The 17,525-nt window shown below is 33.3% G+C and overlaps 1 protein-coding gene and 1 long non-coding RNA gene across 2 annotated transcripts; both read left to right on the forward strand.

The window, feature by feature from the left end:
• Positions 1-4,145: 4,145 nt before the first annotated feature.
• Positions 4,146-10,359, forward strand: LOC111639837 (glutathione hydrolase 1 proenzyme-like). Its single transcript, XM_023385791.1, is given in 10 exon segments — positions 4,146-4,283; positions 6,620-6,838; positions 6,914-7,036; positions 7,096-7,193; positions 7,690-8,133; positions 8,914-9,203; positions 9,291-9,484; positions 9,590-9,830; positions 9,902-10,015; positions 10,099-10,359. Coding segments are annotated over 10 exon segments (1,890 nt in total). The 5' UTR covers positions 4,146-4,266; the 3' UTR covers positions 10,249-10,359.
• Positions 10,360-11,443: 1,084 nt separating this feature from the next.
• Positions 11,444-12,865, forward strand: LOC111639847. Its single transcript, XR_002759157.1, has 3 exons — positions 11,444-11,536; positions 11,671-12,163; positions 12,250-12,865. It is a non-coding gene; the product is annotated as an uncharacterized LOC111639847 (long non-coding RNA).
• The last annotated feature ends 4,660 nt before the right edge of the window (positions 12,866-17,525 follow it).

The raw sequence follows: 17,525 nt of genomic DNA on the forward strand, positions 1-17,525 counted from the left end.
GAGAAGGTTTTGCTCCCCGCATCAAGGAGTGTATCCAGTATGCGTAATAATAAATAATAAATAAAAATATTTAAAATATCTAATCCGAATATTTATATCTTACAGTTCTTATAAAATTTATAAGTAAACCCCGTATTTTTCGGATCGATGAAGGTGAAGTTTCGAATCCGAAATCGGATAGGAAAGATAACGTTTTCGGATTTATTCTCAGAACGAAAAAATAATAAAAACAAATGGAAAAAAAATAAAATTACAAAATTTTTTTCAGTGATCTCTTTGCTAAATTAATGTAGTATACAATGGTATAAACAACTGTTTGAATACGACCAAGCTCAACGAGAATGTTTTTATACTACGAAAATCTTCTCTCTACATCGACTGTACTCACGTGACAGTATTTCTGTAAAGTAACATTGGCATAAAAAGATTTTATATAGAATTTTCTGCTGTTTGAAAATTTTTTAAAAATATAGAGATATAAGCTTCTATATTATACCAGTCTTCACGTGTGATATGATGATTACTCATATTGAAAGATGCGTACATGTGCAACGACACCATTTTCAGCATCTTTTGCAAGTTTCTGGGCTTAAACAATGATGAAATTCAGTTCTACGAGTGTTTTTTTTCCTAAATTAATTTTAATGTTTTCCAGTAAATGAAACCGATTTTACATTGTGCACTATTAGTATTGCATTTAATACTGTAGGTTCCGTGTTCTCGAATCTATCTTAAATTGATGCATCAACAAATTGAAACTCATAAAAAAATTTAGATACTATTGACATAATTAATACAAAATTAGCATATTATAAGTTCTTACCAGATAAATTTTCCGATTTACAATACTATTTGAAATGTTCAACAATAAACAAATAGAAGAATTCGAAACAATTGCTATTGTCACATCAATTACGTCGCGCATGATATAGCATATAAATTAATTAAATACTAAAAATTACAAATGTTTCAATTACAATTTTCTGTAAAATATGTCTTATAAATTTATAAAATATAAAGAAGGTAGGCTTATAAACGTCAAATCGTTTGTATTCTATTAAAGCATTATATCCTTCTTTCCTGTAATTATAGAACTGATTTCTCTAAAGACTTCTTCTAATATGTTTATGGTTTATTATTATTTTTTATTTTTTCCGCTTTGTGAGCCTTTCTTAAAACTCCTCATACTTTAAAATTCAGGAACGGAAACTAACGGGTCCGCTTTTTCCCATACACTGTGGACCTAAACACGGTAGTTTAGACTTTTAAACGCTAAGAACGCCATTAATATGCAAAGATTTTATTTAAATATAATTAATATACTCTCAGTACATCAATACATGAAAATTATTTACCTTTCGGAGATCTTTCTCATCGAAATCTATACAAACATATGGAGAGTGTCCAACGAAAGTCGAGTCAAACAATCGAAAAAATTGCTTGTTGATTCGGGACGTCACAACAATTACATCGTGCGTTACATCGTCATTATATTCATTAATTACTACCAATTATAAACAAGAGCGGATCTACATAGAGACTAGTAGGGCTTAAGCCCTGGGTCCCTAACTATCAAGAGCCCACAAAAATTAAATTATTATCGTACATTTTTAATACTTTTTCATTAACAATGAGCAGTTACCGTATAATAAAAAATAGTTAATATTAATGGTAATTTCTAGTATTACATGTATTAACAAAAAATAAGGCCTCATTGAACTTCAATAAGCCTTAGGCCCCGAAAAACCTATATCCGCTCATGCACTTTTCCATTAAAGTCTTCATAGGATGCATAGGATCTTCATAGGACCAAATAAACACCAAATTAATTCTAACGAGCGATTATTTATTGTGATATAATCACAATGCCGGGCTGCAACTTTTCGTCGCAATGTCCTCAATTCTTTGTGGTAGTGGGGCCCCTGTACATCATACTTTTCCTGTTAGCAATAGAGTCGTGTCGGTCATCTATCTAACTCCGTTCAGGGGAAAATTTTGAATCGAAGTAACGTAACATCCATTTCAGACCTGAAGTTCATGTATAGTTAATCTGGGCCTCTTGCCCCTAAACTTTCCACATCTGGTTTCGATTTTTATCTACTTAACCCCTTTCACGAGATTATACAATATGTTGCCAAAATTTAAACACTTTATTATCAGCTGTGGTTGTGCGTATCAGCGAATGTTGGTTCAGTCAGTCCAAATAATGTGCCTTTTGTTTCCGGTGCCTAAGCAAGGAAAAGCATTAGTGAATAGCTAAGTTTTTTTATGAATTTATAAATTAAATTAAATTGCATTCAAATTATGATATAATAAAACCCTACTTGGCTATCGGAAGCACTGTTTTACATTTTAAAGCAACTTTAGATTGTCCTTTTACACGTAATAAATTATCCACAATAAAAATCAATATGAATAACGGTCTAATTAATAAGTAAAGCGAAGAGCATTATCTTTGTTTATCATGTTTCATAGTATAAATATTACAATGTTACTATACAAACTATAAATACTGTTATCAATCAATATTGCTAATAATATTGCATAATAATGGCTCAAAAACGATGAAATCTCATTTTTAATTGTGATTTTCCTAACTAATATTTTGAAATAATGCTTTTTCTATGGAGAATAGAGTTAATAAAAATACTAAGATAAGTCTTTTGAATTAAATATAGAAGTATTATAAATAAATTGTGTATTTTAATATTATACAAGGTGTTGATTATGATAAATTATTATTATTTTTTTCTTGAAACAAATAAAATATTTACAATTTAAAAAATCATCAACGAGTAGCTTATTTTAACCGGCAACATTTGGTGGCACCATCTGTTATGATATTCTATTGTTAAAAAGTTTTATATTTTTAACTGTTATAAATTGGCAAAAAGCTTAATTTTCAAAATTTAGAGATGGGTTTTATAAAAATTGTAAATGTAAAATCTGCATTAAATCAGACCCTACTATAGATATGAGACACGACCTCCATTATCTGTTTTACCCCTCGACCTTTATTCATCAAAATTTAACATCAATCTTTCTAATAACAAAACCTCCCTGCAAAATTTCAAAAATTTTCGACTAAAAGCACAGGACCTATCAAGCTTCAAACAAGGTTGTGCCACACACATCAACATGTGCCATACGTATAGAAAAAACCCGAATTTTTTAATGCATTTCTCGATGTTTTAAGGTCTTTGAGTCCAAAAATGTAAAAATCTGAGTGGTCATTTTCTGACTGATCGCCATTCTTTTCATCTTTTGGCACATTGATATAAATAGTTATTTAAGATCTTCAATGGAAAATTGCATTGCTTCTTTCTACAGAAGCAACTGTTACCGATAGAGATAAATACTTTGATTTACATGCTACCCATAGCGCAATAGTGCAGGTAAATTGCGGACATTCATAGAAATCTCGAAGTTTGGCAAGTTTATTTCAAATTGCAACAGGAAAAGAGTTGCTATCAAGGAACAATCAAAGCTCTGCTGGTGACTGTACAACATTGTAGCTTTATTTCTCTTCTTTATGCAAATTGGTAACATTTTTGTCTATTCAAACAGTTCATTTTGCAACAAATAAGAACAGAAAATATGGTTTTGTAATAATCTAACAAGATACAAGGACATAAATGTCCAACAGTTAATATATGTATTGAATTCGTCCGAATTATGGTGTTTTATAAGGAGTTTCTCGCTAAATTTCCATGTTATATACGGTCAAAAATGATACCATCGAAAGAACGTGAAAATATAAACAATGTTTACTCTGAGGTAACTTTTGATAATTTGCGCCGTTTTCGATTTATATTTGAATTATTTCGTACATCTAAGCAGGGGCGAATTATCTGGGCTTTGCTTAGCGTGCGCCGCATGTTTAAAGTCAAGTGATTACATCTAAGAAGTCGGAAAATTTAAAATATATGAAATTATTAATAAGCTATTAGATTAATTAATATGCGACACTTGTTGCTATTCTCTGATGATGCTAATAGGCCTATTCTTCAAAATGAATATTCCTTACGTCGAATTTTTTGCGACAAGGTAGTGCAAAAATAATAATTTGTTACCATTTGCACTATACTCCGTATTAATATTTAACTTTTTCATTGAAAAAATTAAATATTAATACGGAGCATGCTCATGAAATTCGAATTTATTCAGAATAAAAGTTATTTAAACGAGTTGTTTAATTCGAATCTTTGAATTTCGTAAATTTTCTTATCTTTTATTCGAATATTTGAGTTCGAGTTAATATTTACGATGGACACTTCATTTTTGTGAGTATTTGAAATAGATATTTATTATTAATTAATATTGCAAAATATTTAAAATTTAATTTAATATCATTTTCTAGTAAATAAAAGTTTTAGAACTGGGATTCTCCATCCTTTTCATGTATTGACCTTTTTAAGAAATTTTTTAAAATTTCTTGAAAGGGTCAATACATGAAAAGGCCCCTAATGATTCAATACCGATTCGTTGGGAAGCCCTGTTCTAAAATGCAACCACTCCGTTTTATAATTGTAATATTTAGATTCATTCTAGAACGTCTTATAGAATGTAATCTCTAGAATTTCGAGAATTTTATATTTAAAACCGAATATATCTACTGAAATTAATCTAAACTGTTCATTTTTTTATAATATTATTTCATACCAACTTTCATTAATATGTTGGCATATCTTAAAAGTTGTAAACTAGTAAACAGATGCAGAATCCGACACTGTGAACAAATATAACTTAATGTATAACACAGAACAACGTTAAAAGCATTATTATTTCTATATTATATACTTTCGTCTACTTTATTTAATGCTTCATGAGATATAAGATATTCGAACAGAATAGAACGATCGGAATAAATTTCAGAAAAAACAAAAAAAGTTCTATTGTCGGTTTAGCGAGAGTTGAAAAGCACATGTCAAGCGGTAGCCAATAGTAGGAATTTTAGGTTATGTCATCTCTGATTCATGAATCTAGCCTGATTTTACGTAACCGGCTAGATTCGAACCGTAACTGAATCAACCATGTTATAAATTAGCTGTATAAATTCAAGCCATATTTCTATTCTTGTCTTTCTACGACTATAGATTAACAGGTTCTTTGTACAGATTTATATAATTGTTGGTATAAAAAAATTTATAAATATATGTTTATTTTAATCTGATATTACTACAAATTGCTAATAACATTCCTTTTTAGAGGGGAGGTCTTCAAAAACGTTCTTTACAAGAAAATGTTATTTGGAAGAATGACTTCACGTTCGTCTTTTGCTAACATAAGTAAAGAAATTTTTCTTTTTGGAATAACAACTTTTGAAAAATGTTCTTATTAAATATTTAAAAGAAGAATAAAAGGATAATATTCAATAAAATAAACGTCTTACCAGATTTTTACCCATTCGTCCAGCAATAAGCTATTGTTGCTCCCTTAGAATGTTCAATATTGGACTAAGCCCTATAAAACATGTTGAATCTCTCTGGTATGTATAAAATATCTTTTGATGATGTGACGCTATTATATTGAACAACTTTACATCCACTTGTCATAGAATTCCTAAAGGCAAAAGAGGTGTTTTGACAATAAGAAGTTTCACTAAATTCGCTGACTTGGTTATACAAATCAATTTTCAACCACCGTGGAACCAGAATTCCTTGATACGTAGTGCAGTAGCTAAGATTTTGCTCTGCGGTAATTTGGGAGAATGATGTAAAATGTACAGTACGGTGAATGAAGAAAAATTAAGAGTATCATAAAGCTTCTGGGAAATCCAATACTTACATCACTACAACAGTGGTCTACTTATGGGAGACCGTTAAATACACCATTGTTAATATGCAGGGCAGACAATACACACGTTATTCCTGCTCGAAACCGTTCTCATCCTCATAAACAATCCTATTGTCTTATAGGATTGTTTTTGAGGATGAGAACGGCTCCACTTTCCTTCGGTTCTTTTCCACTCCAGGGTGTAATCGTCGCTTTGTACCAGATCTACACTCAACTTTCGCTTAAATAGTTTTATTGCTTTTTTTACATATTTTAATTTTGTTCTATGTTATAACTGATGAAGTCTTAAATAATATAGACGAAAGTACTTTTAATATAAAAAGCTTAGAAACGTGTTCATTAACTTAAGATTTTTGAGCTTCATGTTTTAAATTAACGGATGAACACATAAATGAATTTCGTTTTAAAACTGTTGAAAAAAAATTTATAATTTTAAATGCAAATAATGCTTCATATGTAACATCTCATAGTCTCTAGACTGTCTACATATACACAGAATAGTGCATTCGAAGTGTTGATTCGCCATATTTTGTCCAGCTGTTACTGTTGCATTCACTGTATATTGTATGTTGCGTTATTTTGTATTAATAAAATGCCTACTTTTATATGAAATTATGTAAACTTCACAGGCTAAAAGGTACCGTAAATAGGAACTGTAAATGCTATATAGTAAGCTAATTAGGACTAAATATGGCGACGCTATAATGGAAGTTTTATTTATCTATGTTCTCTAGCAAATAATTTAATTGCGTGCTCTCTGGTAACTTCATAAAGTGTTTTAAAAATTATTTTTAAAATTAAAATAACTATTTTACATTTCCAGACGAATGTCTTTGAAAAATAAAAAATACCTATACTTGGGTATCGTTGCTTGTATCTTTTTCCTCGTCACAATACCCATTCTGTGTTACTTCTTAATAAATAAAGATTATGGAGATGATAACTATGCAGAGAAGCTTTACGTAAATTCCTCCTCTCAACTGGGAATCTATGAACATGCAGCCGTTAGTACAGACACGGCACCGTGCGCCAAAATAGGAAAGTAAGTGAATTTAGTGAAAAACATTTGAAAAGTAGTAATAATTCTACTATAATAATTTCGGATTAATTGTTTCAGGGACATACTGATGAAGAATGGAAGTGCCATAGAAACGGCCATTGCTACTTTAATATGTATGGGGGTTGTGAATAGTCAAAGTATGGGATTAGGTGGTGGATTCTTTATGACCATTTACAATAGGTATGTATAAAAGGAAATTATAGTTAAAATGATAATCGATAACAGTACTGTAATTACAGTAACACGATGGACGCAATAGTAATAGATGCCAGGGAAACAGCTCCTATGTATGCAACAGAAACTATGTTTATGACTAACCCAAAAGGCTCTCAAGTAGGTACGTAAAATAACATAACATCGTTTATATTATAAAAATGGCATTTACGTGAAATATTTTGTAAAATAGATTTAAACTTAAACCGTTTTGGGTGAGTTTGTAGCTTAGGTTCCTAAATCGAACTGAGCTGCAATTGCCTTCACGAGAGCTGAAGGTTTCTGAAACTTTACTCTCACTGGAGAGTAGATTTTGTGGGAATCATGGTAGATCTCACGAGATACTAGCGAGGTGGCAGCCGACGTTTTAGAGATGAAAACGTCAGCCGCAACCTCGTTACTGTCATTGCGGGATTCGACCCTACATGGAAACAGTTGAATCTAATTGTGGTGTGGTGTGGAGACAATACAATTCATCTTTGTGTATGTCGCCATACAAAGATCGTTGCTGCTTGCGTATTTTTAATGCTTTATTAATTTTTATTTTGCAACTATTTCTTTTGCTTTTGTACATTTTTGAAAACAAAATTAAATATATTGTATCGATGTTAATGTTGTAGGGGGACTAGCAGTCGCAGTTCCAGGAGAATTGGTTGGTTACGAAAAGGCATACGAAAATTCCGCAAAAAAGTTACCATGGAAGGACTTATTTGAACCATCAATTCGTTTATGTAGAAAAGGTTTTTCTGTTACGAAACACATGGCAAGAGCTCTAAAATTAAATCGTGATATAATATCTAAAGAAAACAGAAAGTCCGTTATTCGCAGCGTACGTTATACGAGGCACCACTGTAATTCATATAACGTCATTATGGGTTTTTCGGGTAATAAATATTAAATAATTTTCATAAATAATAATACTGGAGATGTATTCAAAGAAGGAGAAATTATGACCAGATTAGATTTGGCTAACACATTAGAAAAAATATCAATTAATGGAGCTGCAGAATTATACGGAGTAGGAGAGACTAGAAAAAAATTTGTCGAAGATATTCAAAATTTTGGTAAAATTTGTTATATTATGTAATTATGATAAAATAAGTTTTAATTATATATTGTTATCGTACTTTGGGTAATATTTATTTATCATTATCTTTCTCCTGTTCCAATACTGTTTTTTGGTCAAGTTTAGAACAAAAATTTAAAAGTTATGTAGTACAACTAATAAATACTCTTACTGCATTGCTCTTCTATAACGCTTTTTATTATGTAGAAGTCTAAATTTAACACATTATTATGCAGGATAATTCAAAAATCTTCGTGCAAAACAAACACCTAAAGATTTTTTTCTTTCGCTAATCTGAAACGGTGTCGTTATTCTTATACGTTTCATAAATACTATGTAGTGTAATTAATCGATCACTTGACATTCCTTCATATCTTTATTTCCAATTCAGTTGATACGCGTTTTTGGATAGACGTTTCGGGCTCAAATTGCCCCTCCTCAGTCAACTAAAAAGTTATAAAAACACACATAGCTCAAAAAAGTTCAATAAATACATATAACTTGTATACTTTTTAATATACAAAACATACATTAGATTACAATCTTTTTGAACCAGACGCTCTTATATACGTATTATGTTAAATTGGAGGAATATGCTATATGGGCATTCGGTTCAATGTTACCACCATAGATCTTATTCTCTGATTTTTAAGTAACCTCTTAATAAACTAAGCCTTTTGTCTATTATATACATGAATAATTCTGTAGTACATTTTTATACTGTAGCTTAAAATAAATACTAGAAAAATTAATTAAAATTATTTATTTCAATTTCAAGGAGGGATTATTAAAGAAGGTGATTTAGAACAATATCAAGCTATCCAGAGACTTCCGACAATGATTAAACTAAAAAATAATTTTACGGTGTATAGTGCTCCATCTCCTGCAAGCGGATCTCTGTTGTCCTTAATGTTGAATGTTTTAGATGAGTTTGATTTAAGTAGTTCCTCCGATTGGAATACTTTAAACAAAGTTAGTTTAACCTTTCATCGAGTGATAGAAACATTTAAATTCGCATACAGTCAAAGAAGAAAACTAGAAGACTCTAATGACGAGGAAGTGTTAAGAGTATGTAACTGTCCATAGCTTTTAAAAACATGCATATTATCAGATTTAATAATTACAATTGTTTTGTTTCTTTTAAACAATATTTAGACGCATAAAATGTTACTGGATAATAAATACGCACAAGAAATTCGAACAAAGATAAAAGATGACAGAACAATGCAAGATCCTAAATACTATGGTAGCGACTACGGTTTATTGAAAATAGATGGTGGAACTGGACATGTGTCAGTTGTGTCACCAAATGGAGATGCTGTTTCGGTAACCAGTAGCATTAATCTATAGTGAGTATGCAATTTTATAATTTTAAGCTGTTCAAAATGAGGACATTTTCTAGCAAGACAAACGTTACCTTCATCTCACTGAAGAATTATGAATTTTGTGTTTAGCTTTGGTTGTAAGCGTGTATCTCCTTCAACCGGCATCGTGTTGAATAATCATATGAATGATTTTTCTATACCGAATGTCACTAACTTTTTCGGATTGCCACCCAGCGAAAAAAATCGAATTGAATCAGATAAAAGACCAATGTCTTCTATGAGTCCAGCTATCGTCACAGACGACATGGGAAAAGTATGGTTAGTTATAGGAGGAAATGGCGGATCTCGAATCACTAGTGGAATAGCTTTAGTAAGTATAAAATTAAATTATTATAAAATTAATTAACTATAAGATGAATAAAACGGCCATTTTGACTTTAGGTAACAATGCAATTGCTTTGGTTAGATAAGAATGTCAAAGAAGCAATCGATATGCTTCGTGTTCATCATCAGTTATTCCCTGAGTACATTTCGTACGAAAATAATTTTCCTAAAGTAAGTTATTGGATGTCTCTAGTTATGAATTTTCCATTTTCCGTTCTATTTTTCTATAATATTTTACTTGACGTATCTTGCAGGCTATCCTGAGAAAATTGGAAAAATTGGGTCATAAAACCAAAAAGAGAGAAGGTATCATGTCAGTTATAATGGCAATTCATCGCGATAAAAGTGGAAAGTGGCATTCTAACGCCGATTATAGGAAAAATGGAGAAAGCGATGGTTTCTGAAGATGTTCGTAGTCTTTATTTAGAAAATGTTTGAAAAAATTGATATCTTGTTTCATATTAATTGAAAGTTTTTCATATTTAATCAAATTTACATTTGGAGAAAAAATATTTTACACAAATTGTTTATAAAATATTGTTATTATTTAAAAACAATAATAAATATTATTATTCTGAAATTTGGTGGGTTTTTTTTTCATATTATCTGTTGATTATTTAAGTCGGTTCTCAACCAGTGTGATGCAAACCTCTCACATACAGGTGTTTCAAAATTTCAAAAAGTTATTTAAAATATATTTTAATATTAATATTTGTATATTTTTATATAAAAAAACTTCAAACCTTTAATGTCTCATTTCGTTTATCAGTACAAATTAATATGAGCATCTTTATAACGATGACTTGTCCGACTGTCACCAAAAATTGTGAGTGCTATTAGCTTAAAAACGTCCCCAACCGCTAATCTAAAGATGGATATCAAATCAATGCCTAATTTATAAGTGGACCCGCTGGCCCTTAGCTCGCAGCACCAAATTTGATTAGAAAGAGAACTTTGAAATGAGCATGGTTTTCAGAATCTAGGTTTATTTTGTTTACGGCAACGCGACACATGGGCGATCTGCCGAAGGGGGATGCCTCCTGGAAGAACTTCCTATGGTAAACTGCCCTTCATTTAGGTGTTACAAACGTAAAGGACACTCAGAAAACTCCTGGTCAGCCCGTTAGCGAAATGCGAACTCACAACCAACTACTAGGGTTCAGTAGTTTTATCCACTTCACCACTGGTAAACAGTTTTCAAGAAAGGCAAAATTTTTAAGATTGGAAACACATCGATTATTTTTGCGCTTACATTTTGTAGCTATGTTAATCTCTTCCTTTGATTCGAATGTTATAAAATACTTGAATGGCATTTTGCTTTGTTCTTAATTCAAAGTGACAACAATTTTCGAAAATTATATGTAATTTTTTTTATGTAATATAAATGATTTTTTTTTATATTTATCGAAAATATATTATAAAAGTAAATTAATAATTGTTTTAAATGTAAAGGATTGAAATCATATTTGAGAAGGTAAATTCAATCGTCGCCATGTTTGATTGAAATGAATAATGAAGCATTTTATATTACAAAAAATAACTAGTGTTGAATTAATTGCTAAAAAGTTTAAATAACATCAAAATTTTAATTTTCTCATATAAGAGATCGAAATAATGGTAAAGTATTGTTTTCCGTAACAATAGAATGCTATAGTTCTAGTGATTGTTTGTGAAGAATTACTCTTTGTAAAGGTACAATTTTCATTTCAAACAAAATGTGGATCGGTTTGCCTGACACTTCGGTCGTTATTAGAAAATTATATAAATTCTAAAATATGAAACGAATATCTGCTACAATATCGGATCAAAAGCCATCTTTTATCTAGGTTTTTGACTTCGAAAATATTGTGGTTTTCATCCGATTCTCCAAATGTCAATTCCCAATGATGTCATATCAACAGAGAAAAAGTATCATCGACGATTTTTTGCTCTTGAAGAAAAATTTAACGCATCTAAAATTTATTTTTGGTTGTTGGCGAAAGTCACATCGCCAACAACCAAGACACTCCAATTACTGTTCGATTTATAAATACGAACTGCAGTTGGAGTGTCTGACAAGGTAAGTGTTGAAGTCATTTAGTGCATATCTGATTCTAACAATAATTATTCTTCCAATGAGAATGAAATACAGAAGACACGGGCTTTATTCAGCGGTATGGCTTAAAGGTAAAATAATTGACGACAAGATAGAAGAGAAAAGAGACACGTGAATGGTAAAGATATTATGGGAGCAGGAAAAATACGTGGTATCGAGACACTGCGTTGTCTATTCGCAAAAGGATCAGCCTTAAAGTGCAGATTTAATTCCGATATTTCCCAGTTAGTTTATTAAATATCAACTGCTATACTACTATCCTTCTGATTCATTGATTTCATAATAGTGTGAATTTCCATTTGCGGTTCAGGAAAGTTGTTACGTGAATGGAAAGTGGATCTTTAAAAAATCCTCGATCCTCTAAGGAACGAAGACGAAATCACACCCGACGATATAAATTGTGCAGAACAGAAATAAATATACAATTCTGCACAGCAGAACATCCGCTATCCAACGGTGTAAAACACAAAGTATTAGGCGAAGTAACAGACCAGAAGCGACCGAAAGAAACCATGTGTTCTAGCACAAAAACACCCGTAACTTTGTTAATTATTACCCGATTTTAACGGAATATACATTAAAATGATCCACTTGACACCAATAAACCGAAAATGAACAAAAACAATCCAAAATCAATAGGCAGAACGCAGATGAGGTATCCGGAACAGGAGCCGAATGTACAGTACACACGACCTCTGTCTTCTGATCCGCCAGAAAGTCTCCGCTAGTCCTATATCATAATAAGTATTAATAGCATAAGTTTTCCATTTTTTGCTTAACTCTACAAGGTTTAAAATGCTTGTGTTACATAAGCATTTTAAAATAAATCTTGAGACCGACTGAATATTTATTGGGTTCGAAAGGATAGAGGGAGAAGAAAGAGGACAAAAATTATTATTGGTCGTTTTATTTATGACGACCTCGCGCACGACCCAGTTTTTCTCTCTACTTGCTTCACTGTCAAGCAAGTAGGGTTGGTTTCTGGATAAGAAAAAAACCACCACAAAATGGGTGTCACCTTGACGTGGTTTTGTGGCTTAAGTGTGAAAATTTTATGATAAGTATGGAAATAGAATTTTCCACAAACCAAGAACACCCGACAGTATTCATTTTCGAGATTTCTAGGGATGTTTCAGAGTTGTACCGTGAAGAATCTGAAGCGCTGTTTTGACTAACATTTCCATATAACAACAGAAAATGAATTTCTCCTGGCATCTTGGGAATAACTAAACGAAACTTCCATACATGATAAATGTTTATTTACATAATATAAATTACCAAACTATGTAGAGCCAATGTGAATGTCATAAGAAATGTAATTTCTCATATCAAAAATACAAAACTATTATTTCATCCTAAATACCATTTCTCACTATACTGAATTAAGAAAATATTGTATAGCACACTTTATGTAGTGTTAAAGTTAATAAATTATTTTAAAAATAACTTGTCTTTATTTGGATTAAATTTCTATGGCTATTTAAGTGTATCAGAGATAAGCTATGGTTTTTCTAATTATATTGTCATACATATATAATAAAACAAAACAGTAAAATACAAATTTATTTACTTGTTTTACCAAATACTATAGTGTTTACTTTTAAAAGGGGAAAAGATGATATGTTGAATTCCTTTGGGTAAGGTAAACTGAAAAAATAATTATGAAATTATAAAAGATTTCATAAAATAATTGTAAATATATTTTAAGGAAGTTTTTTTAACTTTCTAATGAAGAGGGATGGTAGTCCGAAATGCTATGTCTACATAGGAATTTATGTTACAGTATCTGAAAATAATTGTTGTCCCCTATTGTTTTGTGCGCTCTTTCTTCTTGATGTAACAAATTCTTAGATAAAGTAAGGTTCTTGTAGACATTTATATGCTTGTTCTTTGTCGAGTATATTACTTAGTATATTTAATATTTGTAAATTATGTTTAATAAAATATTATTTTTCGATTAAAAATGTTTTGCAAATATTTTGGGGCCCACTAATAACTTTTTTCCGAGGCCTCGCAAAACTCCTGCAAAAGTGTTTGGTAAACAAGAATACAAGCAATCGCTTCGGATCCACGTTTACATCTTTTGATTACAGTTAAAGCTCGATATAACGGATCACCAGAATTGAAGAAATTGGTCCGTTATAAGAAAAGCCCGTTTTATTGTAATTACTCATTATTACTGATTCGTCCGTTATATCGAAAAGTCCATTATTATAAAGTAGAATCATGTTAGAATGATATGATATGATATGTTTAAAAGTGTTAGAAGGCCGAACCTTACGGCATAGCCTTTGAAAAGGAAGGATGAAGAGTTTTAGAGGAAATGAGAAGAGGGAAGAAAAGTAAGGAATGATAGGAAAGTGTGAAGTGGGAACCATGGCGACATCGCGTTCCATTTATTGAGTATACTTTAGTTACAACACATGGGACATAGTCCACAGATAACAGTATGGTCAAAATATATACAGAAAATAAGCCCGCACATGGTACTGCCTCTAGGGAGACAGGGAACGCGAGCAATTGACAGCTATGCACGTGGGCAACCGACACAAGCTGCTGAAAATACCAACCCGGAATGTGCTGGAGTACAAAAGCACAAAGTTACACACGAAAGAAAAAAAAAAAAAATAAATAAATAAATAAAATATAAATAAATAAATAAATAAATAATAATAATAATAAACACGAAAAGTCCCCTGACAGCCAACTCGGCCAGGTTACAATGGGGAGCAACAATGCAAAGAACCCCAGATGGCCAACTCGGCCATAATACAGGGGTATACAACACAACACAAGAGTCCCCTGATGGCCAACATGGCCAGGACCCAGTGGGAGTGGTAACAAGACTGGAATCCCCAAATAGCCAGTTCGGCCAGGTTACAATGGGTGTTCCGAGTGATGCTGACAGCTAGGACGCCCAGAAAATCCTAGAACGAAGGTACCGTGACCCCGGTGCCCATGATGAAATTCTTTAAAGCGTTTAATGTCTGCTTACTCATGAAAAAGTCTTTTGGAGCACAGGGCCAATGGAGGCTACACCTGTACAAAGTCTCGGTGAGGGTCTTTCTTAGTGTCTTAAACTTGGGGCACCTGAAGATTATGTGGTGGGGATCTTCGTCTTCCCCCGAACCACAGTCACATATTCCGTCTCCTTTGTGGAAAAATCTTCTTAAGTAGACACGGAAGTTCCCATGCCCCGTAAGGATTTGGGATAGGTGGAAATCGGGGGTGAAGTAGTCCATCCTTTGTCTACTTGCAATGTCAGGCAGGAAATCATGGGTAGTTCTTCCTGTAGATTCGCTGTTCCATCTGGCTTGCCAGTCCGAAATAGTAAGTTTTTTAAGTTTCTCATGAAGCCAACAGCTGGGAAGCTCTCCAAACACTGGTTCCGTTGATGATCGTGCCGCCTTCTTTGCAAGAAGGTCGGCCCTCTCATTTCCCCGAATGCCAGAGTGGCCCCTAACCCACGTAAAAGAAACTGTAAGACCTTTCACAGATAGGCACTGGAGAAGTGTTACTGTTCGTGCAATGATGTTCAGTTTTGTGTTCAATTTGTGGACTTGCAGTAAGGCTGTCTTGCTGTCACTAAGAATTTCCACATAAGTTTTATTTTTATCGTTAAAATGAGTGTTTACGTACTGGAGAGCCTTGAGTATTGCAAGGCTCTCGGCTTGGTTGACTGTACAATGTCCTTCTAGTTTTCCACTCATCTGCCAAATGTTTCGTTCATTTGGTCCAATGATAACCACAGAACACCCTACGCCCTCTGGTGTCTTTGACCCATCCGTAAAGATTTTGAACGGTGGTTGATTTTCTTGGGTAGCGATGTGGATATTGTATATAGGATGCTGGTTGCAGGCAGGGTGTAGTTTGTAGTACTTGTGGGTGTAGTCCATTTTGTGTTTAATGATATACTCTGCTATGTTTTTAATACTTATAGGAAGGTCAACTTCTTTAAGGAGGCCACTAGGATTTCTACTAAGGTGAAACTTCCAGTATGTTTCCAGGATTTTGAGGTCTAGGGGAGGTAAGTTTGCCAGTACCTGGAGTGCGTTGGTAGGTGCTGTTCTGTAGGCTCTTGCTACAGTTAGCAGACATGCTCGTTGGATGGATAAGATGTTTCTTTTAGTCTGTTGCTTGGTGACTGCCTTTCCCCATACCTCAGCCCCATAGAGAACCACCGGTTCAATAGCACACTCGTAGATTGTTCTGCTAGTATGGTGTTTTATACCCCATTGGTTTTTACAAATAGAGCGCAGAGAATGGGCAAGTTTAATACATTTTTTCTTGATGTTCTGAATATGAGGATTCCAAGTGAGAGTGTTATCTATCAGGATCCCAAGATATTTTATTTCGGTACTTGTCTGGATCTTTTGGCCATTGATTTTGATAGCTGGATGCTTGTCTAGGGGTCTTTTTCTAGGAAAGACTATTGAGTTACATTTTTCAATATTGATTTTAAGCTTGTTGTTTTCGGCCCATCTATTGACAGACTTTAATAGATTATTCATGTTAACTTGCAGCACCTCTTGGTTCCTGTGCTTCATTGTAATCAGCGTGTCATCAGCAAAGCCAACTATGTCAGCATCAGGAGTTGCTTGATTGGAAGGTTGACTATCCTGTAACCTCAAGAGGCCATCATAGACCAACAGCCACAAGAGGGGCCCAGAGCAAGACCCCTGGGGGCAGCCTCTACTTATTACCTTTGTGAGTGTAGTTGTGCTTGTTTTAATACACGCTGTTCTGTCTTGTAAAAAACTCCTGAATAAAGTAGTGATGTTCTTGGGGCAATTATTGTTATTGAGGGAGTCTAATATTGCTGGCCACCATGCATAATCGAATGCTCCCTTGAAATCTATAGAAACAGCTAACGTATGCATGTCTTTCTGTTTGGCTTCTTTAATGATCCCTATAAGTTGGCAGAGGGCTGTCCCCGTACTTCTGTTTTTCCTAAACCCATGCTGGTTTGGGTGGAAAAGATGCCTTGATTCCATATGATGTTGTAGCCTCCTTGCAATTAGAGCATCTAACACCTTTCCAAGAATAGAAAGCAACGAGATGGGCCGGAAGTCTTGCGGCCTTGTCTGTTGACCAATGTTGCCTTTGGGAATTAATTTAATATGGGCTGCCTTCCACTTCTTAGGGAAATAGCCTAATTCTAAACACTTGTTGTAAATCACTAAAAATGTAGTGGGGATTGCCTGATAAGCCCTCTTTGCCATGTCTCCTGAGATACCATCCATTCCGGGAGCTTTTTTCCGGCTTATATGTCTGAAGCGTTTCCCTATCTCAATCATGTTAGAATGGATTTTTTTTAACTTTTTCCGCCCTGTGGGCACTAAGAAGGCCTCATTTTAGCAAGTCCATTATGGATTCGGCCAAACCTACAATGGGGCGGTGGCTTGGTGAGAGACGAGGGCCGGTATATCCGGTCTGACCACGCCCGGCTCGTCCGGATTCGATTCGGGTCCCCAGAGCGGTAGGCTGCTACCTTGACTGCTCGGCCATCCGGCCGTCTTGTTAGAATGGATCTCGATAATGGACCCGGAATAAATATCTGCAGTTCACGGATGTTTTCTCCAGGTC

The sequence above is a fragment of the Centruroides sculpturatus genome, unplaced genomic scaffold (genome assembly GCF_000671375.1).
Source record: "Centruroides sculpturatus isolate CEXI.00-Female unplaced genomic scaffold, Cexi_2.0 scaffold147, whole genome shotgun sequence".
NCBI lineage: Eukaryota > Metazoa > Arthropoda > Arachnida > Scorpiones > Buthidae > Centruroides > Centruroides sculpturatus.